This window comes from Patagioenas fasciata, chromosome 4 (genome assembly GCF_037038585.1).
Source record: "Patagioenas fasciata isolate bPatFas1 chromosome 4, bPatFas1.hap1, whole genome shotgun sequence".
In the NCBI taxonomy this organism is placed as follows: domain Eukaryota; kingdom Metazoa; phylum Chordata; class Aves; order Columbiformes; family Columbidae; genus Patagioenas; species Patagioenas fasciata.
This window is the reverse complement of record NC_092523.1, coordinates 14,817,023-14,836,865: the sequence shown is the minus strand read 5'-3', so window position 1 is coordinate 14,836,865 and position 19,843 is coordinate 14,817,023. Positions and strand designations below refer to the sequence as shown.

Here is a 19,843-nt window from a genome sequence, read left to right as displayed (position 1 = left end):
TTGTGTCCTGGGAACGCTTCAGAGACAGAAGGCGTAAGTTGAAGCAAGATGAACTGTTACTGTAAGGAAAAGGTTTTAGCTTACAGAGAGTTGAGCAGGTTACCAAGGATTTTGAGTCCTTAATTACTACACAAAGACCAAAACTGAATGGTGTGTACTTCTGCTTTTTTATTTCAAAACTCTGTAGTCCATTGGGAAATCTGTGTTTCTGAATCTTCCTAGATAGGGGAAGTGTTACTCACTAGCAGTTACCAACTGATTTAAAATTGGCTGGGTTTTGTTGAAAACTACACTGTGACAGTTAGTATACTAAGATATGTGACTAATACAGTCTATCCATATATATATCTCATACATATTTTTCAGCTTAGGGTCTTAGTGAGACAGCGTTTCCAGGATTTTTGTAGTCTTCCATTAATTTGTTCATTCCCTGTCTGAAACTGTGTGAAATTTTAGCTTCTTTTAGCAAAGAAATCTACAAGTGTACCACCTTTCATGTGCATGAAGACATCCTTTGTTTTGCTTGGTGTGATGCCCTTTATGTCTTGCATTGGAAGAAGAACAATTGATCCCCTTTTTCCCTCTTCAAGTTTCTTGTGTCCTTGTAGACTTTTACCTTATCACCTCAGATTTCTTCAGACTGAATGCCTATTTCTTATTGCTTTCTTCTCAGTGATATTTTATTACAGCCTTTAGCAGTAAAATTTCACACTTCAATATCTAGTATTCTTTTGCAGCAGTCTGGTAGTTTAACAAGACAAGGTTGAAGTTTAGGAATAGCTTTCCCACCTTTCTGGTCAGTTAAAGGTTTTCCCCAAGAAAATGAATGTATGCTCGTTATTTTTATTAAGTTGCAGATTGTTAATGTTTGTAGCCTTTTGTAGAAGGCTGAGTATCATTTGTTTGTATTGGTTAAAAAGGTATTATTGTTATGGTATTACTAACACTTACTATCTTATTTAATTCCTTCTTTAGCTATTTAGAGCATTTCAGCGTTCTTCAAAGTGATTCCTACATAGTTTGTAATGATTCTGGCGATACAGATACTCATTTAGGATAAATTCAGTTTACATGCACTGAGCTATTGGTACTTGGAAAAAATTATCCCATCTGAAAACAGTAAATAACATGAGGAATTGAGGATATAAAAATACTGCCATAACCTCCTAGAGCATGAAATTGCCTTTAAAAACACAGTATTTTCTCTCTTGTTAGAACATCTGATACTTTCTTGATAGCTTAGATGTTGTGTGGTCTCCCACTCTCTGATAGCATATGGATGAGTCCCATATGCTCCTTTACAGCTAGGATCAGCTGCTACTATAAATTGTGGGGTTTTTTCACTTGTTTCATTTTTCCGAACTTGGCTTTTCAGCTTGCAGATGTTTTTCAGGCATATTTCTAGGGACTGAAACAGTAGTGCCAACAAGTGCGTTCAGGCATGCACGTGATTTGGTACTTCATTCTTACCAAAAGACAAACAGTGGAAAGCTTTCATGCATTTATTAAAAATTAAAGGGACCTTTATGTTAAAGATAGTCAATCTATGATCTGAAAGAAAAATACCCTTCACAAATTGCTTGTTGTTTTAGAGATTAAGGAGCTACACTGCTCCGGACAGTTGCTTCCCTCTCCCCATTTGGTTAATTATACATGAGTGAAGGTAGTTGGTTGCAAACAAACATTTTCCAATATTACTTTTGATTATGGGAACACATTAGTAAATAATTTTACAGTTTGCCTTCAAGGAAAAGGCAGGAGTTTCATGGAAATATTTTTCTTGTTCACACACTTGATCTGAAATAAATATATGGTGTGTTTCAAATGAAGAATTGTCATCCGGCAAAGAGTGCATAGAACAGACTAAGGGGATTAGTTCTGGGTCCTAAGGAGAGAACAAGAAAAAAAAAATCAATGGAGAAAACAAATCACAGGAACATTTTCAGTATCTCCACAAAGCATTTGTGCTGTTCGGGTTAGGTGTCGTGAGCAAATGTGTTGAACTGGAATGCCTTTAGTGAGTGGGTAAACAATTTGCAGCTCCTTGGAAATTTGGGTAGTGATAGATGGCCTTAGGTACATGTGAAATGTCTTCCTTCTTTTAGCTTGTCTTAGGTACTATTTATGGAAAAAGGAAAAGCTAAAAGCAGTTATCCCTACTTTCTCAGTTAAACTTGTGTGGCTGCATCTTTATGGACACCGGAGTAGGTTTGACTGTGCTTGCAGAATCTATGTCTCTTTCAGGAAAACCTCACTAAAAATCTGACTTAAACAGAAAGTGTGTAGGTTCTGCTTTATCTGTTCACTTGAATTCCCATTTCACCCATTGTGCCGTTGCAATAGTCACCATGCAAGTGATTTGTGATTTTGCTGGGTGAATTGAAAAATATCTGTAGGCATGTGTGTACATTGACTGATTGGAGTTAGTTTTATGAAGTTGATGGAGATTGACCCCTTTTATCTACCACCAAATAGTTCAAAACAAAACAAAACAAAAAGGCAAAAAAACCCCAAACCACAAACACAAACAAGAAACCACCAACAACAATAAAACCAGCTGACCCAGGGAAATCTGGGGACAGTTTCCTTATTTGCCTGCCAGGATTGTGACCCCACCTGCCAGGGAGGCTGTCATGTATTCTGGGATGAGGGTCTTTCAGTGTTTGGGTTTTATGCTGTTCCAATTTGTATATAACAACTAGATGTACATTCTCTGAACCAGAGAATGTCTCTTCTGCCGTGTGTCAAGAGATTCACCCCAGATGGTAGAATATATGGGGGAAAAAAATCAAGCAACTGATTTAACTGAGGATTACAGCAATGTTGGGATGGGCTTCCCAATGGAAGTAAGCATGACAAAGACACAGTTGAGACCCTGAGAACTTTGGAAACTTGGCATAAAGCATTTCCATGCATTCTCTTTGTATGAAGAGATTTAATAATGTGTCTTCCTTAGAAGAATACTGTGTTTAACGTCCTTCTATCCAGTGTTGATAAATGGAGGAGGCAATGCTGCAGAGATGGGAAAGGAAACTGTGGTGGGCGAGGTTAGGTATGATGCCTGTCTTTTAACTAAATGAAAGGGTGGGAGGAGGTAGACTGTTTTAATAATATACATGCTTTGAAGTAATCCTTCCTTCATCACCTTCTTTCAGAAACTGAAAAAGTCTGTTTTGAATCAAACTTTTGCATATTGGGTGGCTCTGGAAACGCAGTGAACTGGAGTACTGGACTGATTTTACCATTGGGAAAATAACTCAAGACCCTATTTTTGCAGTAAGACCTGAAAAAGGTGTTTGTGTTGCCCTTCCTTGGGCCACTGTAGCTGGGAGAGAGCTGGGTCAGTCACACGCGTGCCCAGGCAGGCGTGCGGTAACGTTCTCTCCTCCAGGGAACATTCCCCAGGAGTTCCTTGGAGTCCTCTGGAAGGAAAAAAAATCAGCTTTTATTACAACAAGCAGTAATACCAGGGGAAGTTCCAGAAATGTGAGGAGTTGCTTTTATATCCATTGCTTGATTAACATAAATCAAGCCATCTTTCTGCCGGAAATTCATATTACTTCCAATTTGAGATTAGTGATTCATTTGAAATCTCACTTCATCTTTCACAGTTTACCCATTTCTACTAATAGAAGATTTAAGCATGTCTGAATATGCCAGTTACCTAAGGGAGAATATAAGGATGATATCTCTCAGTGTCACGTGGAAAACTTCCCCATAGATGTTTATGTTTTATGCAAGTCATTTGAAAGTTTGTTTTACATTGACAGTCTATATGCATATTCTTTTACATATTTTCTTCGAGACCTAATGCATCATACTGTCGTGCATTGTCTCTCTGCATTGTAATGTGAAAAATGCTCATTGTGTTGTCATGTGTCATGTCATCATTTTTGAGATGAAGACTTGGAGCACAAAACTGTTCATGTAGCAGTTTGCCAGGAAAGTGGCAAAGAAGGGCTATTGTGAAGGTAAAGAAGAATATCTTCATATTAAAAGATACAGAATAACTTTGTAGTACCTAACAAAATACTGCAAATAGAATTTCTGTTTCCACATACATGGACAGAAGGGAGAATAACACTGAGAAGAGAGAATAAGCTCAAGGTAAATGTTGCTGCAGAAAATCACAACAAAAACCCAAACCTAGGTGCTACTTAGCCGTGAATAAATTTAGAATAGAAATTGGAAGAAAATTCATAGCCACTGCAGGAGCAGAGTTCTCTATCAACTTCTCAATGGAAACAACAGCAAAGGGAGAAACTAAACATGAGTGTTTTAAATTTCTAAAAAAAACCTGTATGAAATACTTCCTGAAACAGCTGAGGATTGGAATTGAACCAGATGATCCAATCTGATCCTGGATTCCTTTATCTCCAAATCCTTTGTTCTTCCTTTATCTCTAAGTGAGGTATTTGATCCTCGATATAAAGTCTTTCTTTTTTTTTCTTCTATTTGTCAGAAAGCCCGTGTGTCTGTGAAGATGAGCGTGTTCACAGAGAGGATTTTCTAACTGGTCATTACACAGAGCATGTAGCCCATGACTTTAGTGTACATCAATAGCTGCTATTTTTAAATCAGTGGCGCTTCAGTGAGAAAAAATCAGGAATCTCTGGTTAATCCTTAGACAGTGTCAACAGGGAATGTGACTCTACTGTTCTGTGCTGTGTAACCTCTTAGAAGTAGTTGCTCTGGTCCTAAATGCTATAGGTATTTCTATGGATGAGTGGCGCTTCCCTTCAGAAGTCCTGCTGACTTCAGTAGAGTTTGCATAAGGTTGCATTTATTGTGAATAGGATCAAATGTGAATCAGTGTGATTTTGCTTCAATTCCTACTTTCAGAATAAGTTCCTATTCAGTATGAGTAGGGATGACAAAATCAGATCAGTGGTATGTTTCCAGTCAAACTCTCATCACAGAAAAATGAAGTCGATAAAACTCACTATAATGGAATTTGAAAAAATAGTTATTTTATGGTAGTGAGATCTTCATTTTTTGAATGTTGCTTTTTATAGCGATTGCATTTTCAGACACAGCTAAGAAATCTTAGCAAACCAGATAATTTCAGAAAAACGTTTCACTTTTTGTCTCCTTTTTGAGAGTTTTGTCTTATAATTGAGTTTTATAATACTTGTCATGGTTTATAGAGTGTGAGTGAAGTCTTTCATAGTACAGCTGAATACAAACAATAGAAACATGATAATGGTATATTTAGCATGTGTTGAATTGACATTATGAAGTAAACAAAAGAAAACTCAAAGGAAATCATTGCTGTGCCCTGAGGTGTATCAAAGATATTTTGATATTTAAAGCTTACATCAGCCTATGCTGTTACTCTGAATGCCAATGTGCAGCTGTATTGACAGCGGAGCAGTTGTGATAAAAGGGTCACTTTGAAAGTCATGAGGCTTGTTCAATCTGAAATGTCATCAGGGAAGAAGAAAAATCTGTCTTGGATGTGAAACACAAAGAAAGGTGTGATAGCGCACACGTAGACATTAAAGTACTGAAATGAAAGGCAACATCAGTATTATTGCATGAAATAGGCATTTACAGAAGCTTTGTGTGATGTGTTAGCTTCCCCCCTTAGAGTGGGATGTAAGAATGTCTAATGCTTGTGGCCTCCCACAGAGGTATTCTTTTCGTACACTTTCTTTTTAGTTCACTTCAAGAAAGAGTTTGGAGCTTGCTTGAGTGGGAAAAAACCCTTCTCTTTGTACTAGAAAAGTGTACCATGTTAAAAAGACACGAATAAACCCAAGTTGCTATACATTTAATTAAAAAGTGGTGGATTTGAACGTTTAGGTTAATTTTCAAAATGTCTTTTATTCCGTAAACTAAAAGCTTTTACAGTCTTTCTAGCACATAAGCATCTTTTGATAATGTCAAATAGTTCCCACATCAGCTAAGAAGGGTATTTGTGCAGAAATATAAGAAAATATTTGGTTTGTTGATAGTTGTAAGGCTTTTGTGGGCACAACAGTAGATTTAAAACGTGCTTCACTAAAAGCAGTTGCATATTGCAGACATGAGTTACAGTTCAGTTCAGGAACTTGTAATAGCGTGGAGATATATTGTTATTGTGCGATAGGTACCAGTCTCAGTTGAAGATTTGCTGGGAGATCTCTGGCCCCATCCCCTGCCCCTTCGTGCCACTGCATTGCTGCAGACGCCACTGCCACCCATCCATCCAACAGGAGGAGCCTTAGGGTTGGCATTGCAGCCTCCAGCTGCCACCCATCACCACCTGCCATGGTAGTGCCGTTGCTTTAATTTCTGTGGGCCGTGAAGCACAGCAGCAGGAAATATGATTTATGACACCCTTCCTCGCCTGCTTTGCTCTGGCAGTGGGAGAACCTTCTGCCCACAGGAGCACTTTCAACTACTTCTACTGAGTCAAGGAGATGACAGTATGGGAAGTTTAAGGGCTTCACATGAGAATTTATCTTTTTGTTACTTTTCAGTGGACAAACTGAGGTTTGGGGCTGTTAAGAAATAAAACTGGAATTGCTTACAATCGGGCCACATCTTCGTTGATTTTTTTGGTAGGGAAGATAATATGCCCCCTGAATATATTGAATACAACATATATTTTGGGATTAATACCTGGTTAATGTTTTGTTTGAGTACTTCTCTGTTTAAAGAACAGCATAGAGTAAACGTGTAGCTTTTAACAGTTCTATTACAGAAGTGATTTCAATTCATTATAATTAGTGGAGGTTCTACTGAAAAATGAAGCCCTAGTGTTTTAAAGGTAACTATCTGTTGGATGAAGACATTACTAGAGATGACACATGGAGTTCTTAGCAGCAGGAAAAGTTATGAACTTTATCCCTTTAACAATAGATTTAAAAATTATTTTAATTGAAGCTTTCAGAATGTGAATGCTTTGACACTTGAGAGCACTCCTGTCACCTGAACTAACATGTTTTCCTGAATGATCCTTAATGACTTGCTGATGGCTCACAACTCCAACACTTAAGGAATTTACTGTTGGAAAAATGCACCCCTGTGTTTTAGAGCTTCGTGTAACTGTGAAAAATTTATTTATTCAAAGCCTGTGTAAGTGCATTACTCAGGGTAATGTGAGCTGGTTATAGAAAGCCTAGTTTAAAAAAATACTGTTTCTTCTGTGAATGAATGTAAAATATTTAAACTTACAAAAGTGCAAACTAATAAATATATAGAACAGTAGATGTAGAATTAATTAATGTAAGACAAAAAAGTACTTTATTTTCCTTGTTTCCAGGCACAATACACCGCGAAGTTCTAAGTTCATCTCATATATTTCTTGCTAAGCTCCATGGCTAGCATGTAAATGCAAATGTTTACTAGTTTTATGTTTCAATGAAAGTTGCTTTAGAGTCTAGACAGCGTTTCTTGATAGCCAGCCTACCATGTAGAAAGCTAAATAAACAGCAGTAAGAGACTTCCGGGGGAAAAATAGGTCAGAAGGACAATTGTGTGAACATGGATATTCTCATGGTGTCAGTTCGACCAAGTAAGCAGTTTCCTTTGAATTTCCAGATGCTGCTCTACTTCAGAAACCTTACTTTTTTGGGAACGCTCAGTTATATGCCTTTGGCAACTTCTTTCTAAATTTCATCAGAAAGAAGGTTTATATCTTTCATCACAGCAAGACTGTCTTTCTTCAGGCCGTTACTTGTAGTCAAAGGGCACCTTCTGGCTCTCTTTTCTGTTTGCTAGCAAACAGGTATTGCTGTTTCCTATATCTGTTTTGGTTATCGGCCACAGTAAGGAAAATAAAATATTTTTGTTGTCCTACATTCATTAGTCCTACAGCTACTGCTCTCTTCGCCCTGCCTACCATCCTGGAGCTGCAGCCAAATCCTTCAATCACTGTCATTTGAGGCCCATGTCTTAAAGATTTCAGCGGTTTCCAGAAATCATAAACAGATAGTCTGTTACCCATCTTAAACAGGAGGAGAACAGGGAGAGGCTCTTCTGTCCCAGCTTCTCTGAAAATTTAGTCCACTGTTTGTACTCTTAGGGTCCTTCAGGATAAATGCAGCTATAGAATGACATGGCCGTGCACTGCTACTGTGATTAATTTGTTAAAATATTTCATGAGGAAAGCCTGACATGCCACACTGAGTTTTCAAGACTCTTTCAGCTTGCACAGGTTCACAACCAGCAGCATTTTGTGATAATGGGTTGTCAACCTGAATTCCTGACAAGGAAACCATGTCTGATGACTTTATATTTCTTTCAGTAGTTTATTGTAGAAGCAATAAGCCTATATGAGATAGTGCTTGGGTTTTTTTCTGTTTTCATCCTGTCATAGTGATGTGACTGTATGAATATTTCACTTACCTAGGACAGATGATGCTTGTGAGCCTTTAATTCAGGTATTTCCACAATACTGCCATCTGTATAGTGGATGAAAATGTAAAGGACACTTGTGTGCTTTTATTACAGTAAAAACTCTCTCATCATTGATCTTGTCATTGTGATTATTGTTTTTAATTGCGTAATATTAAGAGAAGTGATGTTAATCAGTGTGTGATCATTGTTGCTGAGAATAATTATACAATTAATTATATCATAAAGACTCAGTCGTAGCTCACTGAAGAATTTTTTTTAACATTCAAATAGGAGAACAGAAATTCAGGCTATAATTATGATTCTGATATGATAAAGTGAGTCTGAAAATACAGCAGAAATGGTTAAAACACTATGTGCACTTAAAAGTCAAATGTATTTTTCAATTGTATTTTATTCTTCAGTAGAGATGTAGAATTATAATGGTGAAGTGAAAAGAAATATTGCTAAGTACCACAGTAGAAATTGAATCTTGATGTTTCAGTGTTTACAAAAGAAAAAAAAAACCCAACCATGTAATAATCAAGCAACAATAACCGGAAAAAAAAATACCCCACCAGATTGAAAGTGTCACAAACCACCAAAAAAGATGTGTTGGATTTGTACAGAAGTTGGCAGAATTGCCTGTGTCTGGACTGCTGGTTTTTATTACCGAAAAAAAAAAACCAAATTGGGGCAAAAAGTAAAAGCTAGTGAAAATTGAAGATATTACTCAGGCTTCTGTTTTTCCAAAACGGAACATTGTTGCAGAGTACTTGCCAGTTTTCTCAAAACATCTCGCTTGGAAGACTCCATCTCTCAGTGTGCGGGATTGGGAAGTCTGGGAGCTCCTGTCTTAATCCGGGCTCTCAGGATTTCCAGATTCCCTCCCCTACGGGCAGAATTGGGAGTGCTGAGTTGAGCAGGAGGCCGCTAGGCTGCATGGCCACGGGTGGTCCTCCTGGTGGGGCTGGAAACCCCACAGCTGGCCCTGGAGCCATGGCCTGAGCACAGTTTTGTCTTGAGTGTCCATTGAAAGATGAACTGCTGTCCCAGGGAGTTCCTTTCTCTTTGCTGGTTCTTAGGGCACAAAGTTTCCATTGCCTTTAGAGGTGATTTCCATATGTAATAAATCTCCCTGATTTGTGTTAGGCATTTCTTCTTTTAACAGTTACATTTCATAAATCATTTATATAGCCATGACTTCAACTCCAAGTTAGGTACTGGATAAAAACAGAGTGAGGGTCTAAGTACTTTCCTTACTCTTTCATGTTTTCTGTATTCAGATTTTTGCACTGAATTGAGTAACATCTGCTAAGCAATGTTTATTTGTAAGTGCTCACTGAACAGAACAATAAGTATGTGTACTTAATTTTTCGTAAGAAAACATGTTGATAGTCGTGCAAATTGAAATATATATTTGAAAATCCGTAGAATGTATACAAAGAGTATTGTTTCTGTGCATGCATAAAGGACTACTGGGTTTTGATTCTGGATGTTTATCAGCAAATGACATTGATTCAAAGTGTAACTGGACTAATTACTGAGGGAAATTACTGAGTTCAGGATCTCATGTGACAGGAACAGAATACCAAGCAGAATCACAACCTTGGACTTCAGTAAGGCCAACTTCAGCCTTTTCAAGCAATTGCTAGGGGAAATCCCATGGGACAGGATACTTGAAGGTAAAGGGCCCAAGATGAGTGGTTAGCATTCAGAAACTGCTTCTTTCAGGCTCAAGATCAGAGCATCACAACATGTAGGAAGTTGAGGAGGGAAGCCAGGAGACCTGCTTGGTTAAGCAGGGAGCTGCTGGGTAAACTCAAATGGAAGAGGAGAGTCTACAGATCATGGAAGCGGGGGCTTGCCACTTGGAAGAATATAAGGCTGTTGTCAGAGGATGTAGGAAGGCATCTGGAATATTGTGTCCAGTTCTGGGCCCCTCAGTTCCAGAAGGACAGGGAACTGCTGGAGAGAGTCCAGTGCAGGGCAACGAAGACGATCAAGGGAGTGGAGCATCTCCCTTATGAGGAAAGGCTGAAGGAGATGAGTCTCTTTAGCTTGGAGGAGAGGAGACTGAGGGGTGACCTCGTTAATGTTAATAAATATGTAAAAGGGTGTCACGAGGATGGAGCCAGGCTCTTCTTGGTGACAAACAATGATAGGGCAAGGGGCAATGACTGCAAACTGGAACATAGGAGGTTCCACTTCAATTTGAGAAGAAACTTCTTCACGGTGAGGGTGACAGACACTGGAACAGGCTGCCCAGGGAGGTTGTGGAGTCTCCTTCTCTGGAGACATTCAAAACCCACCTGGACACCTTCCTGTGTAACCTCATCTGGGTGTTCCTGTTCCGGCAGGAGGATTGGACTGGATGATCTTTCAAGGTCCCTTCCAATCGCTAATATTCTGTGATCCTGTGAAATGAATAAAATACACAGATGTAGAAGTATTGTTGCATGTCTAATTGTGTCAGGTGAGCTTAATCTAGTTTCTTTAAACAGCTCGTTGATATGCAAGTCCTGCAATAGGAAATTTGTAATTTCCAGTAGATGTAGCATGCTAACAGGTCTAACAATCTTTCTTTAACTTCACTACAATATGTGAAGAGTTTCTTCCATTAGTTTCACTGCAATGCTGAAAAGAATGATGTATCAGAAATGAATAACTATAATTATTGTGGTCAATGCATTAGTTCTTTAAATTCATGTTCAAAAGCTACCTTGCTGAAAAACTCCTACAGGAAATCGTAATATATATTTTTGGTTTTATGATCAGAGCTAAAATAATGCTGTTTCACTGAAAATTGTGTGGAAAGCCTTCCAGGGGAAATGCTAATGCCAGGTTCATCCTCCATAAGAAAGAACATAAGTTAGCTTTTTTGTGAAATTTCACCCACGTTCAAATACATATTAAAGTTGCAAAACCCATGACAAAAAGACTGTTTCAAAAAATACAGTGGCTTGGTTGGATTGCCTCTGGCTGTGGTTTCCCAGTGTCTGTATTTGAACACAGGCCAGTATGGGCCCATCTAGCCCAGTGATTATGTAGAGAACCTTGCAATGAGACTGACTCTGTAAGGAATGGCTGGTGAGATGCTGTATTGTCATTATGGCTCAACTATCGAAAAAGTAAAGTGGAAAATCCTGGGATTTTGTAAAGAGAGCAAGGTTGCATGCACAGACTGGGTAGTGGCACACTGCAGCCTGGATCCAAACTGGCCTACTCAAAGCACGCTACTGCTTCCTTCAGTCTCATGCACCTAGATTTCTTTCTCAAATAAACTAAGTTCCAGGAGAAAAGGAGTCCTTGAACACCCCTCTGACACTTTAAAATGGCTGGGGATAGAGTCCTGGACTTTTCAGTTCAGCTGATCTCAGGTATGTTCACTGTTGATGTCTTAAGGCTTCACATTTTTCCTTCAGGTTGCCCTAATCTCTTTTTGACTTCACTTAGTTGGGGAGTGTGTTCTTCACAGTGGTGTGGCGCTCGGCAGGCATTTGCATCCCCTGCTCTGCATCCTAGTGAGATAAGTCTCTGCTCTTGCAGTCATATAGTGATATACAGCAATGACCTACCTTCATTCAGTTTCTCATGTTTCTAGACCTGGCCTTTCATGTAACTCACCTATTGATTTTCAGGCTCCGTGGTTCCTCCATATAATATCTCTTAAGTCATCCCTCTACAGAAATTACTTTCTCTGTTTCGTCATGCTATGGAGATGGTTGCCTATGCCTCAAGAAAGTCTGGAGGTCTGTCTGTGCCACCTTTCCCATTCCTCTAAAGAACATTTGAAAGAACTCAGAGCAGCTGCTAATTTCTTTTATTTTTTTCCAGACCTTGGAAAATGCTATTTTTACCATCACTAGATTAATCGATTAATTTTCAAATTACATTGAAGAGTTTTATGCAAGTGTGACTAATCATAAGTTTTAGTGATGATTAATATGTATGTAGAAAGTACATTTGAATTTCAAGGAACCTTTTTCCAAGATAGTGCTGATGCATTTTTATTGCTGTAACATTTATGCTTTCTGATACATTTCTGTCCTTTTGTATTTTTTTTGTCCTTTTTTGCCTCTGGCTTTTTTCTTCTGTTGTACAATGTGTATTTTCCCAAATGGGTCTCGAACAGCATTTTTTATTATACTGACAAGAACAGCAACACCTCTGTAGATTGTCCTACAGCAAAGGCATGACAGAATAAATGATAATAAATAGATGATCTTACATGGTTTCTGTGTTTCCAGTCCTTTAGTTCCTCTCTCCAAGGGGCAAGTGCCCTACCAAACCACTGCCTTGCATGGCATTTGAGACCTAAAACATATGGCGACAGAACAGATGTGGTTGTTGTTTTGCCTGCCATCTTAGGATTTGAACCCAAATCCCAAGTGTGTGATAACCACTAATCCACTAAGGATTGATAGACCACGTGTTGCTTCAATTTCAATAAATTATGCCAGTTCAGCTGCTTATTCTACATGTTCAAAGTGCCCTTTTGAGAGGTCACTTTTTTTTAGTCACAGAATTCAGATACTACATATGAGTTGTAGATTAACACTAAACTAGGGCTTGGATGACCTGAAGTCTCCTTATCTCAGTCTCCTATATATAAAGTAGGAGTAAATAAATGTATTTGCTCTGTGCTTTTGTGTGTGTATTTTACACTGGCAGTCTGTGGGACAGAAAGTTCAGTTGAAGCCTTTGCTGCCATTGCAGATAGGTTCTCCCAGAAAGTCACATCAGCTGTTGACAGAGGGTGATGTCTGCTAATGTGTGTAGCCTTTTGCTGCATCATGTTTCTTTCTTTTTTGCATATATTCATCATCTCTGCATCTGAAAGCTCTGGAGTGAAGGAATATCAGATGCCATGTATCATCTGCATGTCCCTTTAGACATTTACAAGTTCCTATCTCATACTGCTCACAGGACAGCTTCTGGGACTTGTGTTGAAGTGCAGTGCCATTGAGTACTAGGTGCTACACGACAATGCATTGCTATAAAGGACTTGGAGATTTTTTCACAATTGTCCAACAGTAAGGATAGTGCAAAAGATAAGCACATAGATCAAGGAAAAACATGCAAGGAGAAGATCCAGTGGATGGATAAATTTTTGATGTGTTTTTTTTTTTTTAATCTTAATATATATATATATTGGAAGTTGGGATTGTTATAGAGGTTTTTGAGAGGGAATGTGTCTATTAATGTGTTTTTGATTGTCTACAGTAACTTGTTAAAATGCTTAAAACAGAGGAAGAACTTGCATAGTATGTGTGTACATGCATCTAACCTGCAAAGCTAAGTGATGAGGCAGATAATACTGGCAAGACATGAGGACCTAGAAGTAGAAATGGGTAGTACCACAATACTGAAAACCTGTCTGGTATTACTAGGTTTACTGTTATCCAGGCTATAGTGAAATAATTCTGCAAGTAGATGCATGTCTAATGTGCAACTTTAACTGAAGTATGTAGCCCATCAGCAAATGCAATCTATGTTCTATTCTATAAAAATAGAAATACTTGTATTGAAATATCCTATTGGAATGAAAGAAGCTGAAGATCATAAATTGAGACTTTCAGCTACTAGACAGCTCTTCCCCAAGGGTATTGTCAGGCCAGCAATATGCCAGTGCTGTACAAAATAGTCCACTGTGTAAGTAGAAAGAAACATGAGTGACAAATGTGATATTCAACTAAACTTGTTATTACAGAGGTCAGAGTCCTTGACTGGTGGAATTAAATAGACCTTGCCAGAAGTGCCAAAAGTGCCAACAGTATATGTAGTAAGGAAATGTATTAAATAAGCATCAAAGAACGGTATGCTTGTAGAGACGCAAATGTTTTGCCTTAGTTATTGCTAAAATTAAGTGGATAATAATTATCCAAAACCACTGCTTAATCTCTTTGGAGCCATCTTTCCAACTTTTAAGGTCTACAAGCATTTTAGTAGAAACAATCATTCTTGTGTTTAGTAAACGGCTTGTTACACAGTACTCAGGAAGATGATGTGTGGATTCAGTGCTCTGTTACTTGCTTGCTATCACGGGAAGAATGTAAAACAGGAGATGCAGTGGTGTGAAAGAAGGAAGTGTCACAATTCTCTGAAGTGCGATTTTGACAAATCCCATTTTACTGGCTCAGCAGCCCCTGTGTACACCTGAGCAGGGAGCTGTAGAGCAGTGCTGGTCAGTGGGGAGTCTGACGTGGAACGTGTTCATCTCTGTAAGTGAAACAGCTGTTGGCAGAGGAAGTTTACTAAAACCATTGACTTGTTGGACTCCATTTCAGGTGGGATTCCATTTGTCCTCACTGGAGAGTTTTTCCAGCAGTCGCAGAGGCCGGCCGCGTTCATGATAGCTGGGACAGTCAACTGGCTCTCCAACTTCGCAGTCGGACTGCTCTTCCCTTTCATTCAGGTACTCAGCAGCCTTGATATTTGATATACTATGACACAGCTGGTGTAGTGTAGCGTATGATGTTTGAATAGTAATTTTCAGGTAATAATAAATGTCTTTTTATTGAAGTGGATGAAATTGCCACAATGTTTCTGATACAGTTCAGTTGTGCTACCTGCACATCCTTGTTTGAATGTTGTGGAGAAAACTGTCCTGCAAAGGAAAAATTTTTGTAACCGTGGACAACCCTTTATGAGAGATTGCCACAGAAGTTCTCTATCAAAGCAGTCTGATGGCTATGTCAGAGTTCATGGTCACTGATGGTGATTTTCACTGTCTTTTTCTTCAGCTTTTAGGCCACCCATCTTCTGGTTTACCCTAGGCTTTGAGAATCTTTTTTAGTCTCATTAAGGAATCTCCTCTCCATTTAAGCTCTCGGTATTTTTAAATCTCTTCTGTCAGGCTTTTATCTTCATTAGCTGGTTCCTTCTTGCTGTAGCCTAGTTGCTGCATGAATGAATTTGTTCCTGTCCCAGCTTCCCCAGGCTCGCATAAGCTTCACTTTTAGTTAACTGCTTTATTTCTTTGGCTGGACTAGTCGCATAGAGGACGGAGGCCAGTCATCTAGAGCTATCTGACAACTGATGTTGGTATTCTAACAGGATAACTTTACTTTCTAATTTTTTTAAATGAAAAAATAAAATTCAAGGTTGGACATAAAATGGTATTTTTCCCCTCTGATTCCTAAGGACACTTCATCATTGTTGATGTGTCGTTGTCTGGCAAAGGAGGCTTCAAGCAGCTTCTCATTCAAAACTACACTGAGGGCATTTTCCTGATCATGAACCTCTCCCAGTGACCATCCACAGACTCTGGAGCTCACAAGGGAGCTGATTCTCTGTCTCAGGAGCTGAAGAACAGGTGATCAGTCCCCTGACCAACCGTGTCCAAACTCTTTGAAGAGCCATCCTGCTCCACAGATAACAGTTTAAGAGTGAAGCTTACAACAAGTCCTAGTTGTTTGGTTTTTTTTAAATGCAGAGAGGAAAGTAATAGGGGCAGGAGAATGGTGCAGAGAGGAGCAAGCCCTCCAGGCTACTTGCAGGTCTGCACATTTTAGAGAGAGATTTTGGATTACCCTTTGAATCATCTTCTAGTAAGAGAGTTGAATAACAGGCAAGGAGGTGTTACTGCTGTTTGTACCTTCTTAAAACTGAAAATTATATAATACTTTATCATATGCAGTACTGTGTAACAGTGTTTGCAGATACTGTGAAATTATCTCACACTGTAAGACTATAATTCATTTTCATTTGACAAGTAAAACTGCTTTTACTAAGTAGTACTGTGTAAGATTATCTGTATGAGTTTATGGGAGAACTTAGAAGTCTTAGTCTGACCCTTGATCCAAGTTTGACACAATTTAAAATTTTTCTAAAAGAGAAAGTCTCTAGGTGTTTCAATTACCTGGATCACCTTCAAAAGTCAACATGAGTATAAAGGCTGAGTTCCTACTGACATTGACTTCAATTAGACTGCTCAGAACTGTAAGTCGTAAGAGCTTGTTTTAATGCTTGCTGAAATCAGTGAGTGTTTTTCATCAGTTTCACAGCACAGAATAAGACTTGCCATCTTAGACATTTAAGGTGAGATTTTCAAAAGCAGCTGGAGACATAATTATTTTCTCACTGAGGTCATTAGAAAATCTACCAAACACAGCAGAGAACGAATTAGTCAATTCCCTTGTGTTTTTGAAAACCCGACCTTGGCCATCAGCGTCAGTGTGATCCAGTAGGCAGCTCATCCAGCCAACTCTATGCTTCTGTGTGGTTTACCAGCGGTTTCTGCAGGCAGACAAGGACTGACTAAACTTAAGCAGTGCTGGGGATCGCCTTCCATCCCGGCTGGCCCCGCACTGGTGGCCTCGTCACCTCCTCCATGGCAGCCTGGCAGGTGGTAGGGAAAGAGGTCTCGCATCTAGGGGCGTATAATCAGAATACTTTTATTTGTGATGTTTTTAAACTATCCAGAGACATTTCAGAAATAATCATGTTTCTCCAAAATTGCAGTTTTGCCTCCTGCATAAAACCAAGGAGTTACCTGAGCTTTGGCTGTCAGTCACATCTGAATTAATGCAACTCAGGGCTCTCCCTCTGTGTCCTGCTAATCCACCTTGACAGATCACCTGGTGGGAACTGTTAAAAAAGGCCCTCAGTAAATTCACATAAAAGGTAAACTACATGCTCTAACTTTTCCTGTGCATACTAAAGCCTTTCGAGTGATTTAGTATGCATCCATATGAAGTTTGCTGTAGCTATGGGGAATTTGTCGGTTTATGTCATAAAAATTTCCCATTGTGTGATTACAAAATTACCAGTTTAAACAGAGATAAATCATATTTCCAGCTTGCAGGGTTTTCAGTTTTCTTTTCTTTAAAAAGTAATAGAGAAAAAAAGCTTAGAGTTTGCACCTAAAGATGAAAACAGTGTTACTCAGACTTTGATTTTTAAAGGTTTTTCACACGATCAAACGATAGTGTCTCCTTATTCTCTGACTTTCATTTCTTTCCTATTTCTGTCAACCTTATTCTCAACATTCAGCTTGTGAGTCACTTTACCAAAAGGCAATAGCCTCTTCTTAGCTCATTTTTGTAGTCTAAAACAGGAAAAAAAATCTTTAATATGCCTTCACACAACAAATACATAATCCCTTCTGCGTATTTAAATACCGACCTGGTTTTTTGAGAAACAACAGTTACTTTTTTGATTGTTGGGGTGCGCTTCTACGAAATTATCCAAATGTTCAGGAAACAAATATGTTAACTTTAGAGTTACTCAAAAAATGAACCAGTAGTTAGTTCTCCAAATGTCACCAATTAACTAGTTCGAATGCCTAGATTTTCTCCCCTCAACCATCTGTAGATACATATAATAGAATAAAACACTGGCTTGAGTCATACATTAAAATGTATGGACAAGGCTGAGAAGCTAATACACAAATCAGTTTTTGACAAATGTAAAAACAATTAAACTGTAGCTACTCTTCCAGCCCTCTCCACTGTGTGTTTGAGAAATTCGTTTGTGTGAAGGGTCAGAACTGAGGTTAAAATGACAACTGATACTATATTGAATTCACAAGTGCATTTGATATTTTGTGATTACTAGGAGGTGTATGACAGGTGTCAAAAATGTGCATTTTTTAAAATCTTTTACTGCAAAATATAACAATTGAAGAAGCATTACTGCATGGGTTCTTGGAACATAGAGAAATTGTAGAAGATCTGGTTTTAGGTCTGAAGGCATTTCAGACTTGTGTTTAACATAGAGCTTGACCTTGTGAAATATCAAACAAGTCACCTTGATAGACACTCAGCAGAATCTTTCCCATTGCTGTTACTTGAGAACAAAGGCATGAGGCTTTCCTGAACAATGAACTGTGAAGAGGCACAGGCAGCTTTGGTCAGCCAGTAGACCAGAGACACATGACATGGTTCATAAAGACACGGTGACCCCTCTTTTCAAAGCATTTCAGTGCTCCTGCAGGTGCTAGAACTGGGTCCTAAGGCTCTGTTATTTAGATGCCAAATCTCCGAATTTTCATTCTCGCAAAATTACCTCCAGTGAGTATTTGTAATATTAAAGAAGTTATTTGGCCACTTGGGGAAGAATACTTGAAGTTATTATGTAAGAATGCTTGTGTAAGCCTGAAGGAATTAAAATGCTTTATCTGAAATAATTACAACTTTCAATGCTTTTCATTTTACCTTTAACCTTATATACTATCCTTTTAGACTTTTAATGTGTTGTAATTGCATCTGAATCTCAACTTTTTGTGAGCTACCCAAAATAGGCATTTAAAAAGGTTCAACATTTGTGTGAGCTGGTGAAAAACTTATTGAATATATTGTCATATCTAAATAAGTATGTTGTGTCCTTGTTCTTAGGGACTTATGCAAACACTTAATTCCAGCATTTGCTTTAAAGGTGGCTTGCATTCACAGGACTATTGATATGCATTCATATGCCTTTGAAAGATCTGAATCTAAAATATCCTGTATTGATTATTCAATTAATGTCTGTTTTCTGGTGTTTGTTATATTTTTCATTGGTTCAATATGTAGGGCTGAAAATAATACCATTTTTCCTTAGGCATGTCTAATTTTTTCACTTTCCTAAAAGTTTTAGAAATCTTTTTTATTAAAAAAAAAAAATACGTAAATTACTAAGATTTTTTTTAAAAAGAAAGAAAAAGAAGAAAATAAAAAAAATATATGCAGTTGTGCCATCTGTTCTTCCACATAAATGAAATTGGTGCACTAGACAGCACACTCTCTGGCCAAAATTCTTAAAGATAGATTCTTGTAACTTCTTAATCCAAATTACTGAATCTGTCTGATTTTCAGCTGTATCGCTGAAATTTCAGCAGAAATGTTCTGGGGTCAGCATCTCACAGTAAGCATTCAATAGCTGGCTGGTTGAAGACCCGGCTCAGCTAAGCCCCCTCAAACACCAAATTGTTCTCCCTTGTTTGCTCTTTTTGATAACTCAGTTGCTATAGATAATCCAGGGCAGAAACAGGGCTTGTCTTGCAATCATAATAAATAATATTGATTCTTGCTTCAGCCCTATATTGCATTTTTGATGTGCTCATAACAAATCAGTCTTTGAAAATATAACTCTCAAATATATGAAATGGTTTTAGAAAATGAAAAGGAGATGAAACCACGCGTTCCAAAGGCTAGCAATTCTCCTGATACCTCCAAATCATGCAAGTTAAGAGATCCAAAATAAGCATTTCCATCATGGACATCTTGTGTACAGATCACCCAAGCATTTAATCCTCATGTGGGCCATCAGCTGTGTCACAGTTGAGTTCTGCAGTGGGAGCGTGAATTTGGTTTGAAACTCCCTCATAGACAATTCGTTGTCTTTCTTCTTGACTAAACATCCTAGGTGTTGTCCCTATTGAGAAAATTCATTTACTCATTTTAAAATAGTATACATTGATGGGAATGGGCTTCTGGTTGCTTTGTGATATGAAGAGTATCTCAATGTATGAATGTCACATGGCAAGCACAGAGGATTAGTCATCTTCTCTGTGTGTTCCTGGTGTAGCTTCTGTTTC

General features: G+C 38.4%; 1 protein-coding gene across 3 annotated transcripts in view; it reads left to right on the top strand.

Annotated features, from left to right (window-relative positions):
* The window catches only part of SLC2A9 (solute carrier family 2 member 9), a 146,586-nt gene that overhangs the window by 65,788 nt on the left and 60,955 nt on the right, over window positions 1-19,843 (top strand). For all 3 annotated transcript variants that reach the window (XM_071808576.1, XM_071808575.1, XM_065837793.2), the window contains one exon: window positions 14,613-14,740. In XM_071808576.1, coding sequence (XP_071664677.1) covers window positions 14,613-14,740 — 128 coding nt within the window. The remainder of the gene's footprint in view (window positions 1-14,612; window positions 14,741-19,843) is intronic.